Source organism: Thrips palmi, unplaced genomic scaffold (genome assembly GCF_012932325.1).
Source record: "Thrips palmi isolate BJ-2018 unplaced genomic scaffold, TpBJ-2018v1 HiC_scaffold_8, whole genome shotgun sequence".
NCBI lineage: Eukaryota > Metazoa > Arthropoda > Insecta > Thysanoptera > Thripidae > Thrips > Thrips palmi.
This window is the reverse complement of record NW_023144635.1, coordinates 10,993,174-11,005,312: the sequence shown is the minus strand read 5'-3', so window position 1 is coordinate 11,005,312 and position 12,139 is coordinate 10,993,174. Positions and strand designations below refer to the sequence as shown.

The window sequence follows — 12,139 nt, the reverse complement described above, 5'->3', positions numbered from 1 at the left end:
TGGCAATACTGCAATGGCAATACTGCAATGGCAATACTGCAATGGCAATACTGCAATGGCAATACTGCAATGGCAATACTGCAATGGCAATACTGCAATGGCAATACTGCAACGGCAATACTGCAATGGCAAGACTGCAATGGCAATACTGCAATGGCAATGCTGCAATAGCAATACAGCAATAGCAATACAGCAATAACAACGCAGCAATAGCAATACAGGAATTGCAATACAGAAACCTGTGTCTTCTGACGTCGTTGCGACCTTATGTTGGACGTAGTCAAATGCGGCAACACCACTCTCGCTGCAGCCCTCTTGCACCTGCCGCGAAATGGCGCGTGAGTCTCATTCTGAAGCAGCGTGCGACAAGCGAGCCGCGGCGCCTTACGCAAGTGAGACTTCCCACCGCATCGTAGGCCTTGAGACCTGCTGGTCTGTTTGTCCTTAATGTCAGATAATGCCGTTCCCAATTATGATGCTAATTTCGAAAATTTGCCTGCGGGGAAAACACACGCGGGAGCCGCGGATATTTTATAGTGGCGAGTTTTGTCCATCTTTTCTCCATTCCATCGGATCTGCTACTCCATCCGTCTTCCTGACTTTTAACGGTTCGACTGGTTATAAAACGTTTATAAATTATTCGGGTTTTACTTCAAGTATCGGAGTGCCTTTGTTTTTCGTCAAACACTGCCGTCATTCATTCAAAGCACTTTCCCGAAACTCGACAAAGTTATCTGGCTTCAGGGCGGGGCGCGGCGGGGCGCGGCGGGGAGGAGAAAGTGAATGCGACGGGGCAAGGTCCTCTCCAGTCGGGCCCACACCTCACCCCACCCCACCCCACCCCACCCCACCCCGCCCGCAGTCCCTGCTAGCCTTACCGGCCAGGACGTCCAAAGACACTCTGCCCTTGGTGCGCCTTGGTGGGCCCTTAGCTGGACCCCGCTCCCTGCCTGGAACGCGCTGACGCCGAAGGACCGCGATATTTTGTTTATGCGGGCCGAGGCGGCCCCCGAAGCACTGAGCAGAACCTAACCTAACCTAACCATTCTGCTCCGTGCCCGAAGGCCCGAAGGCCACTCTCGGAGCCCCCGAAGGGCCCCCGAAGGACTCCCGAAGGACCCCCGAAGAACCCCGAAGGGCCTCAATGAATGGCGACGCCGTTCCCGGGAGCGCGGCGTCATGGCGGCGTCATGGCGGCGTCCCTTCCTTCCTTCCCGGCCGGCCGGCGTCGCGACGCCCCTTCTGGCCCCCTCGCTCCACCTCCGCGGCGGCGCTGTCTCCCTCGCACCGGTGCGGGTCGCCCTGTGAGTGCGAGAGAGGGAGACCAACCGCTGGGAGTCGGCGCGGCGCTGCACCCGACCGGCGCCGTGCGGCGCGGCCATGGACCTCTGGCTGCCTCTGGCTGGACCGGCGGCGCGCCTCCCCGGCGTGCCTTCCCGTCCAGCTTCACTTTCACTGAGAAAGCACGGCGGTGCGGTAAGCGGCCGCGGGAGGGGCGGAACAGGGGGAGGGAGAGGGGAGGCGCGGAAGGGGAAGGGCGGCCGAAGAAAGTTAACGTGCTTCCAGGAGCAGCGCCCTGGAGTCAGTCTTCCTGCGACCGTTGTGCCCGACGAGACGAGACATCCAGCAAGGTGTGTGTGGTGGAAGCAGAGCGAAGCAGTGTGCCAAAGTGTCTGTGGGAGTGAGAGTGAAGCCTCAGCTGAGGTCCAGCCGGCTGCCGCGCTCTGTCCCCCTCGTCCTCTCGCAGTGTGCCGTAGAAGTGCGAGAGAGACAGAGCAGCCGGGCTTCAGCTGAGCTCCATCCAAACTGCAGCCGTGAGCTGCAGCCAGGCCCCAGTGAGTGTGACGGAGTGCCCCTTTGCAGAATGGGAATCACCTACGAGCCCCTGAACGCCGACGTGGCGGAGCGCATCGACAACCTGTTCGGCCACAAGAACTGTCTGATCGAGGTGAACCCCGGCAAGGTGCTGATGCCGCCGCGCTATGAGGAGATCGGCGACCGCATCCGCAGCGCCGACGTGCGGCCCGACGACGTCTGGGTCGTGTCCTACCCGCGCACCGGTGAGTTCAGGCAGGACATCCACACGAGGACATAATTTTAATTTTAGACACTTTGAGCGGTCAAGAGTGGCCGGGTCACTGCTGGCATTGTGCTGTGAGTCGAACGAAAGTGATGTTTTCGGGGTGCAACACTGTGAGAAGTCGAGAATCCCCTCCTCCCAGTGTAGAAGAAAGTGGCAGGATGACGCACCGTCGCACCGTCCCAAACACCAAAAGCAGCCATATAGAGCTGAGCGCTGAGTGGCCTGGTGATGTCAGCCCGGACGACAGAGCTGCCTGCCGGCCGGAACAGCCCAACCGGTTCTCACACGCAGTGCGCACTGTCCAGTGACCCGGCCGATGACTTTCCATTTCTCCAGCTCGCCTGGCCGGCTGCGTGTCTGCATACGCCACCGGTCTTCATCCGCCCTCTCCTTTCTCTGTCGCTCCGCAGGCAGCACGTGGGCCCAGGAGATGGTGTGGTGTCTCGGCAACGACCTGGACTTCGAGCGCGCCAAGATGGTGCAGCAGTTCCGCACGCCGCTCATCGAGTGAGTGTCCGAGTCCTGGGCCAGCCTCGGCGAACAAAGGCAGTGGGTACGGGGTGGGGCGCAAGTACCCCACCGCCGCGTCATCGCGTGACGCGCCGCCCCACTGTGAGTGGGCGGCCAGCGCGGCCAGCAGGCTGACGACGCTAACGACCAGCGAGACGAACAGCGCACAGCGAACAGCAGCCGGGACAGGCATGTTTTTCGACGGCAGCGTCCCCGTCCCCCTCCTCCTTCCGCTCGCAAAATTAGTTCGGCGCCTCGGGCCTGGAGCCCTCGGCGCGCAGTGGCGAGTCCAGAAATGGCCTAGGGCCTGAAAAAAAGGGGGGGCTTACTTGATGAAGTGTGACGCGTTGCCTACATTTGAGGCATCGCTCTTGTGGCATTCCCCACGCTTGTCCGAGCGTGGCGTGGCGACGTGGCCGCCGAGGCGATTCGCGTCCCGCGCTCTTCCTGGTTCCAGACGCAGCGACCCACGCCGCCGCCGGCCAAACTCGTTTCTTTTTGGCCCGTCGGGCCGACGAAACACGGCCAGTAAGAACACATGCCCGGTTGAGTCAATTTGGCCACGCGCTCCAAAGTTTGCGCTGCGTCAGAGTTTGGTCTTGGCGCTTCGCGTCGGTAGGCCCGACCGGCAGCACTAATGGCCGATGGCTAGTGCGGGCAGCGGGTGGAGGACGTGGAGGATTGGGCAGGCGCGGATCCAGCAGTGGCGGATCCAGCAGTGGCGGATCCAGAGTCGGCCCAAGGGGGGGTCAAAGTAGCACTTTTTGCCTACTTACAGGGACAATGTGGTGCTTTTTGCCTACCTTTCAGGCGGCTATCTAGGGGTCAAGGGGGGGGCAATTGTCCTTTTGCCCCCCCCCCCCCCTGGATCCGCGCTTGGGATCCAGGATGTTCCCAGGGAGTGGGTAAAGCCGTGCTTTGGGCCTGTGGCGATTGTTGCCGCTGGGGTTGAGAGCTTTCCTAGTGACGTTGCTGACGCCCTGCTCGTCTGCTTGTCGGCGTGCAGGCTGACGGCCGTCATGAGCCACGACGAGGACGGCTTCACCAAGGCGCTGGGCGACTCGGTGGACCTGGTGGCCAGCATGCCGTCGCCGCGCTTCATCAAGAGCCACCTCACGTGGGACCTGCTGCCCGAGCAGATGCTCACCGTCAAGCCCAAGGTGGTGTACGTGGCGCGCAACCCCAAGGACATGTGCGTGTCCTACTACCACTACTGCCAGCTGGTGCACCGCCTCGCCGGCGGCTTCGAGGAGTTCGCCGAGCTCTTCCTGCAGGACAAAGGTGCGTTTGCTGCTGTTGCTTTTCGTGGCCGTCTGGCTGCCTGGCTGTCAACACGCCTCGCGCGGGCGCGGGGTAGCGCCGGCACGCGGTGTGCGATGGGTGGCCGACCCGCCGGGCGCAGGCTGTCCACGCGGGCGGACCCAGACCGCTCAGTCTTACGACGGCCTTGTGTTTGTGCAGCCCCCGTCGGCCCCATCTGGCGTCACATCCTCAGCTTCTGGGAGAAGCGCGACGACCCCAACGTGCTGTTCCTCAAGTACGAGGACATGAAGAGGGTGAGTGTCGCCGCTCTACGTTTGCAGTGCCTGTCGCAGACACGGCCCCCTGACTTACGCTTTCCCGTGCCCAGGACCTGCCGTCGCAAATCCGCAGGACCGCCGAGTTCCTCGGCAAGAAGGTGACCGACGAGGACGTGGAGAAGCTCGTCGACTACCTGAGCTTCGACAAGATGAAGAAGAACCCCGCCGTGAACCTGGAGGTGTGTTTCTGTGCACTCGGCCGGGTTTCAGTCAAAATCGCGCAAACCGGTCAGTGTGTCCACTACAAACATAGAGTTTGAATGAAAACGAACCATTTCCTTCCAGGTCGTGATGGCGCAGAAGTACGGCGAGGAGAGGATGAAGGAGGCCGACGCCAAGTTCATCCGAAAGGGCCAGGTCGGCGACTACAAGAACTACATGTCGGAGGAGATGATCGCCAAGTTCGACGCGTGGACCGAGGAGAACCTGGCCGGCACCGGCCTGAGCTTCGAGTAGGCCCGTTTCCCCGAACCTCTCTCAATGGACTGACAGTACTTTAGGCTAATTTATTGGTTAAGCTTAATCGAAGGGCGCCCCGCGCCGCCCCGCCGCGTCAAGTTACCCTCCGTCCGAAGGGCGTCGCGAGGCCTTGGCGGCCCCGCCAGCTCGCGCCGCCCGGAGGACTGTCCTTCGAGGACCTTAGAGTTTCCCTGTACATAGCATAGACGTTTATCGTGACCTTGTGCCACATCGTACCGTAAGAGTGTCGTCGCCAGAGTATGTTAGATTGTTGTTATTATTATTATTGTTGCAGTTTTGTTACTTATTTGATAATTGTTGACCAATAAAATATGTGCCAAACACAAGAAAAAAAGATCATGGAGGGTCGTGTCAGCGTGAAAGGAAACAGAGAAACGCTGATAATAAATGTAAATGCATTTATTTTTCCTTACACTAATTTTCATTTTAAATTCTAAGTACAAAATATTTTTGGAATGGTGGGTCCTTACATTACGCACATAATATCACAATTTAGAAACTAACGAGCTAAAAAACGATAATTCAGTTATAAAGCTGGCCACGACGGTCGTCACAGTTCAAGTCCGGTCCCCTTGAGATTCTCCGCGGACCAGTCGTCGAACCGCTTGGACTGCTCGGGGCTCATCAGTACCTTCCAGTTGCCAACCTGCACGCCAAAACAAAAATTATCAATAATTGTGAGAACATAAAAGACCGCGCGGGCGAAATCTTTCAAAGCTCGATGACGTCAAACTCACGGTGCCGCTGCGCATGAAGACGCCGTCCTCGGTGATGAGCTTGTGCCTCCGGTTGATCTCGATGACCTCCTCGTAGTTGACGGCCGGGTTGTTCTTCATGCTCTCGAAGCTGAGGTGGTCCTTGAGGCGCTCCACCTGGTCGTCGTCCATCTGCTTGCCCAGGAAGGCGGCCGTCCGCCGGATCACGCCGGCCAGGTCCTGCTTGAGCTGCTCGTAGGTGATGAACAGGACGTTGTGCTGGTCACGCCGCTTCCAGAAGTCCAGGACGTGGTCCCAGAACGGGCCGAAGCACACTGGAAGGACCAAATGACGGGCGGAGGTCAGAAAGGTCGTCCCGGCGACAGCGTCTCCCACTCTGGAGGTGTCCAAGACGCCTCTGTCGCTGGCCACAAGTGCTGTCTCACTTGGCAGCAGCTCTCTTCTTGCCGATAGCGCCTGCGAGGTAGGCCGCCGCCCCTCCCGCGACTCACCGCCGCAGAGACGGTGGCCTACCTCGCCCCTGTCGTCTTCGCGGGGGCGACGTAGGCCGCCGTCTGCACGCCGGTGTGTTGCGGGCGGAGCGGGTGGCCTACCTCGCAGGCGCTTGGCCGCCCGGGTGCCGTGCAGGGCGCCGACGGTCTTACCTGCGCCGGAGAGGAAGAGGTTGCAGAAGTCCTGGAAGTCGCCCGTGTAGCCCTCCAGCAGGCGGCAGTGGTGGAAGTACGACACGCACGTGTCCTTGGCGTTGCGGCAGACGTACACCATCTGCAGACAGGGGTGGCTCAGTACAACGGCGCGGGGGCCGCGGCTACCGCGCGTTACGTGTTAAGTGGACGGCGCACCTTGGCCTTGCACTTGGGGTCCTGCAGCTGCGTGGGCAGCAGCTGGTACGGCAGGTGTGTCTTGACGAAGCGGCGGCCCGGCAGGCGGTCGATGAAGCCCACCGAGTCCGTGACGAACTCGGGCAGCTCCGGCATGGGGATGTCCATGGTGCGGTAGTCGAACAGGGCGGTGTGGCTGGCGGGGAATCAGGTGCTTCACGTGAGAAGGAAACCCAGAGACCGAGTTCGGGATGCTTTTCCCCTTTTCGGATCAAGCACTCACTCAATGAAGGGGAAGCGCTCGGGGAGGTTGACCTTGGCGCCGGCGTAGTCGAGGTCGTTGCCGATCAGCCACACCATCTCCTGGGTCCACGTCGTGCCTGCGCGTACAAGTACACTGGTGCATTAGTATGAATTAGTGGGTCGAAAGTCGAAAAGGCGCTCCAGCCGGCTCCAGCATCGTGGCGGCAGTGCTTTTTTATTCGTTCCTTTTTTGCTCCAGACAGGTGCGGATGGATGGCTGCGGTGGCCATACGCGCTGCACGCGTTGACCGACCGACCACGGGCCTGGAAAGCAGTGCCAATAACGCAAGCCTTGCCTGTCCTGTGGATAGCGGCCGCGCTTTAATTGGCGCCCTGTGAATAATGTCGCCTTGCGGTGGAGTGGCGTGGCTGGCAGCCAAGCACAGCCAGGACGGGGCGTGATTCACGGCAGGCAGCGCGCAGCGAGAGCGAGAGAGACAGAGCGACGCCCCAGCGCTCAGAATCATTCGGCAGGGGCGTTAGCGTCCAAGTCTCAAAAACGTGTCCATAGAGTGACGGCCGCCTGGGCGTCTGGCACACTGACCCTGTGCCTGTGGACGTGGCCGTGGGGTGCTGGACCCACGCCTTATCGGTCGCACCGCGACAGTCTGCGAGGTCTGCGACCACGTCGCGCGGTGGCGGCGCTCGTCGGTGCCTTCGCGTCTGCCCATCCATCCATGACAGCAAACACTTCGATATCTTTACGACCGCGCTCGCGTGAGAGTATATGCTAATCGCTGCTGCAAACTGCCACACACGCGCGTCCCGCCGCGTCGCGCGCTCGCAAGAAACACAGGCTGACGTCTCCGGCGCGGCCGGCCGCCGCGCGACTGGATGCGTTTCACGAGGCATTCCACAATGCGTTCCTCCCGTTCTTGCCGCCAGCTGCCAGCGCGGCCGGCTTTGGGGGTGAAAGTCCGGAAGGGCCAGAGTGGCCAGAGGCGGGCGGCGGGCGCGGCCAGCAGACGGGGGCGTCGAAGCCGAGGTGGGCAAGCCGCATGCAGCACTGGCGGCGGGCTGCCTACCTCCACGGCGGTGTCCGCTGGAGGGAGGAACGAGACAAACCACCGCCCTAACCTGTCTTGGGGAAGCTGACGACCCAGACGTCGTCGTCGCGGACCCTCGCAGCGCGCACCAGGGGCCCGAGCTCGCGGAAGTAGCCGGTCATGGTGACGGGCTTGGCGGGCTTGGCGGGCTTGGCGGTCTCGGCGTCGTCCCCGGCGACCGTCACGGACACGTAGCCCAGTGGCCGGAAGACCGGCCTGAAGAACTCGTCGAGGTGGCGGCCCGCGGCGCCACCCACGTCCGCGAACTGGAGGGCACCCTGGGCCCTGCCCTGGTCGGCGGTCTCGGCGGTCTCGGTCGGCGGCATGGCGGTGCACTCGTGTCGCGGCGCGGTCGGGGCTGCAGAGGTGACTGCGTCGACGTACGACGTGCGATTGTCCGGAGCCCGGAGCGGAGCGACCGACAAAAGTGAAGGTCCACGCCGTCCACCCGGCGGGGCGAGGGGCGGCGCGGGCCGGCGGGCACACAAACACAGTCAACAGTGGCGTCGCAGCGCCCAGCGCCGCCAGCCCACCGCCACGCCTCGCCCCGCCTCGGCTCTTCGAATCCATTACACACTTTGGAGACTCATCGTAGCCAATCAGCGCCACAAAGGCCCGCCAAAGTCGCGCCGGGCGACGTCTAGCTTCCTAGTGGACTTCCCTCCAGGACACCCAGACGTGGCTCTGTGTTTGACGTTCCGCGACAGGCGGCACGCCCCGGTCCGGTCTCGACAACAAAGCCGAGAAGGCGAACTCGACGAACGACGGGAGGCCCGTTTTGTGTCTGCTTGTCCCGGGCGATGCGCGCCGCCCCGCTCTAGGCTCTAGCGTGCATGCCGATGTGCCGGGCGGCGCGGCGTGACGCGGCTCAAGGTCACCGCTCTCCACGCCAATCATGTCCGGCGCGCTTTTTCAGGGCAGACCCAGGCGTACCCGACGGTGCCGTCCCAGCGCATCATCGGCCACATGACGGCGACGGTGGCGACCTCGCCGTGGTGGCGGTGGCGTCTGCCCTTCCAAAGTACTCCTGTCCACGTGGCCGGGTGGCCGCCGTCGCCAGGGGCCGCCATTTCGGTCCCGCCCTCCAAGAAGCGCACGAGGTGCACCGCGGCCAAACACGCCGACGCGATGACTCGCAGGGTAAGATTGGCGTGAACGCCCCACTGCCGCATTTCGGGGCTGCGTCCGCGAGCGTGCCCCTTGTCACGCCCGCGGCCCAGACAGCACAGACCTGCGGCCAGTGGCGGGAAGAGGAGGGGGTGGGGATGCTGAGCGGAGTGGCTGACCAGACGGCGTGCGTCCGGGCCGCCCGTCTTGTCCATCGGAGTGCCCGGCATACCCCGCGTGCCAGGCCGTGCCAGGGTGGGAGGTAGCCCTTCCGCGTCGCGGCCCGCAGGCCCCGCAGGCCCCGCGGAGCCCCGCCCCACGGGGGGCCCAGGCCGCAGGGAAAGGACTTGCGCCACGTCCGCTGTCGACCGACTAACGACCTAAGCGCGCCCCGCCGCCCCGCCCGCGAGCCGCGAGCACTGTCCCCAGCCCCGGCCGATGTCCCGACTGTCCGCTGCACGAGCACGAGCCACCACCAGCCACTCCCGGCCCCAGGCCCGAGGGGTGCCAGCCCGGTGCCAGGGGTTTGCCCGGCTCTCCCCTTCAATTAATTTTCTAATTGGGTGGAGTGGCGCACGCAGCAATGGGAGTTTACTCTGCAAACCCATAGTTATGGCCATAGCTATAGCTAAAGCCATTGACTTAACTAGGTTCGAATCAGGGGCCATCGCGATGCCAATACTGGAGCAATTAATGAGATATTGCAGTTGATTGCTATATTTTGCTACTGTTACATTATTGCTATTGCTATTACTATTACTATGGCTATTGCTATTGCTGTTGCTATTGCAGTCCTCCCCTGATTCGAAACGAGTCAGGCGCAAACGCAGTCTCACCTGTCTTGGGGTGCGACACGACCCAGACGTCGTCGTCCCTGACGTCCATGTCCAGGATGGTCTGCGCCAGGTCGCCGAACCGCGCCGGCATGGCGCATTTGGTGGGGCCGCACTGGAGGTAGCCCTTGCGCCAGGCGGGCATGAAGTACTTCTGCAGCAGACCGCCCTCGCGCCCCGAGGGGTCCACGGGCACCAGCGACACGGGCGTCACGGCGGGCATGGCGTCGGCGGGGAGTGGCGGCACCTGCGGCACCACGACAAGCTACTCTGTGAAAACAGTTGGCGGCTGACGATGCTTTGGGGGGCAGCCTGACCAGCCTGACGCAAGAAAGGAAGTCTGCGTGGTCAGCATTTCGATGCGCGTCGCCTGCATTGCGCGCGTCGAGTCGGGCCGCGCCGCGACCAGCCGCGACGCGGGAATGCATAAAGTCCAGGCGCGGCGATCCGACAAAAGCCAAGCCGGCAAGTACTTCACACCAATTCTCGGCAGACAGAAACTGGAAAGGAACAAGGCGCTGCCAGGCAAATGCCGGCAAAAACCGCTCCAACTCCGCGCTGGCCGCGAGAAAACCATGGGCGTGGAGGTCACGAGATTCCGCGGACACCTGGCCTGGCCTGGCCTGGCTCCTTCTCCTGGCGCGGCTCTGGAAGACGGAGACGGCAGGGAATCGGGCACAGGGTCGCCGTCGGCAGCCGTCGGCCCTCTCGCGGTGCATGACGGCGGCGGGGCGGGATGGTCATTTGGAGGCGCTGGCCGACGCTAACTCGGGACAGCCAGCCTCATTGAAGCTCCTTGGAGTGGAGCACTTGGAGAACGTCGTCACCGCGGTCGCCGTCGTCGCCGTCGTCGCCTAGCCCCTCCGAGATGGCATGCATCCTTATGCAACTCCTGCGGGCTGATTCCGAGATTCGTTTACGTCGCTGTCTCCCTCGCGCTCATGAAGTGTCCTCTACTCTACAAACTCAAGTGTGTACATAGTACACTCCACCTGGAGTAAACATGCATGTACACTTCAACCTGGAGTGTACTTAGCATGTACACTTCAACCTGGGTGTACTGGCATGTACACTCCAGTTGGCGTGTACCTCAGGTACACTGTTTCGGCTGCCGCTGCGGTATGAGCCACCTGCCATGTACTTGGCAGTACACGCCAACCTGAGTGTACATGCCATACCTCCAGGTGATGTACATGCAAGTACACTCCAGGTTGAAGTGTACATGCAAGTACACTCCAGGTGAAGTGTACTATGTACACACTTGAGTTTGTAGAGTACAGGTGCGAGAGAGACAGAGAGACGAATGCGGCTCTCGGAATCCGTCTGCTGTGCGCAGTCCAAGCATGTCCAAGCTTTATGTGCTCTGCCTCCGCCAGCACTACCACTGGTGTCGCAGTCACGTCCATGCCAGTGAGGCTGTGCGGCTGGGCGGCTGGGTGTGACCTGCCACAGAGGCGTTGTCAACCAGCTATTTCCACCGTCGGCTTGGCATGCCGCTGCATCGTCCAACCACTAAATTATCTCGCCGCAATTATTGTCCCTGTTGATCGTGTGCAAACGGCTCCCCGGCCCCATCCAGTGCGTTCGTAATCGTTACGCACACCTTACACGCCGCGTTAAGTGACTCGATTGGAGAGATAAGGAGTCTGCCGACTGATTCCGTGCTCTGCTTCCCTCGCTCTGTCTCTCTCGCACTCATATGGCTGTCCGTAAGGGTGCGAGAGAGACAGAGTGACGAGTAGTGCTCGGAATCAGCCCGTTGTCGGCGTGCGCGCCAGGGTTGCCTAGCCTCGTTCCTAGTGGTTGGCGTCCAGGCCGTCCAGGCCCCGGAGGGGGGAGGGAAGCCCCTCAATGGAAGCCAGAGCGGGCTGCGCGTTCGCGCTCGCCGCCAGTTGGTCTCAGTCCGAAGAGTGCATCGTCGCGCTGCCTCTCTCGCGCCCCTCCGGAACGCCCTGTGAATGAAAGAGGGAGACAGAGCGGCGTTAGGCCCGCTGTTCGGAGCCAGCCGGCAGGCACTGACCTCACCCATTCCGCTCCGACACTCTATTAAGTTTCCCGTTTCAAGTGACCATGAGCGCGGCTGGCGGCACAGTGGCGGCGCAGTGGCGGCGCATGTCCCCCCATCAAGCAGCACACAGCGGCGGCCATCGGCCGGCCGGCCCGGAGGGACTCTAGGCCAAACCTGGCCGCGTCGTCGTCGCGTCATCGCGTGTGTGCCAGAGTGTGCGTCGCACCGTCGCCTGAGTCCGAAGGATCGCCTCGTCGCCCTGTCTCTCTCGCACCCATGGAGCGCCTCGCAGGGGTGCGAGAGAGACAGAGCGACGAGGAGATCCTTCGGACTCGGGCGGCAGCGGGGGCACGGGGAACGCCCTTGTTTGTCAGTCAATATTGTTTTTCTTTTTCCTTTGTCCTTCTTTTTTGTGGTTTACTTTGCGAGGTTATTCCGCGTGAAGCGCGGCGGCGGCGCGGCCTGGTCTGGTCCATAGGTGGGGGGCTGGGATCCGATTATCATTTATTATTATACACCGCACGGCAAATCACTGCCAACAGGCTGCCAATTCGCAGTCCAAGCGGCAGCACACTCCGCCTTCCCGCCCTGGCAGCCCGAGCAACACCGCACGTCGCAATCCCGCACGCGCGCCCCTTCAAAGTCGCGAACC

The 12,139-nt window shown here is 61.9% G+C and overlaps 2 protein-coding genes across 3 annotated transcripts; one reads left to right on the top strand and one right to left on the bottom strand.

Moving 5' to 3' along the window:
- Positions 1 to 1,535: 1,535 nt before the first annotated feature.
- Positions 1,536 to 5,061, top strand: LOC117653497 (luciferin sulfotransferase). The gene is made up of 7 exons (XM_034399191.1): positions 1,536 to 1,631; positions 1,864 to 2,060; positions 2,494 to 2,590; positions 3,600 to 3,874; positions 4,055 to 4,149; positions 4,224 to 4,352; positions 4,459 to 5,061. The coding sequence occupies exons 2-7, from the start codon at positions 1,865 to 1,867 to the stop codon at positions 4,627 to 4,629; spliced, it is 963 nt and encodes a 320-aa protein (XP_034255082.1). The 5' UTR covers positions 1,536 to 1,631; position 1,864; the 3' UTR covers positions 4,630 to 5,061.
- LOC117653496 (luciferin sulfotransferase-like) lies at positions 5,038 to 11,523 on the bottom strand. 2 transcript variants are annotated; one of them, XM_034399190.1, is made up of 7 exons: positions 11,500 to 11,523; positions 9,483 to 9,726; positions 6,474 to 6,570; positions 6,212 to 6,386; positions 6,014 to 6,134; positions 5,391 to 5,683; positions 5,038 to 5,299 (listed from the first exon to the last, which is right to left on the bottom strand). In XM_034399190.1, the coding sequence occupies exons 1-7, from the start codon at positions 11,506 to 11,508 to the stop codon at positions 5,204 to 5,206; spliced, it is 1,035 nt and encodes a 344-aa protein (XP_034255081.1). In that variant the 5' UTR covers positions 11,509 to 11,523; the 3' UTR covers positions 5,038 to 5,203. The 2 variants fall into 2 exon arrangements, with proteins under 2 accessions (XP_034255081.1, XP_034255080.1); XM_034399189.1 differs by lacking the exons at positions 9,483 to 9,726; positions 11,500 to 11,523 and adding an exon at positions 7,571 to 7,880.
- Between the last annotated feature and the right edge of the window lie 616 nt (positions 11,524 to 12,139).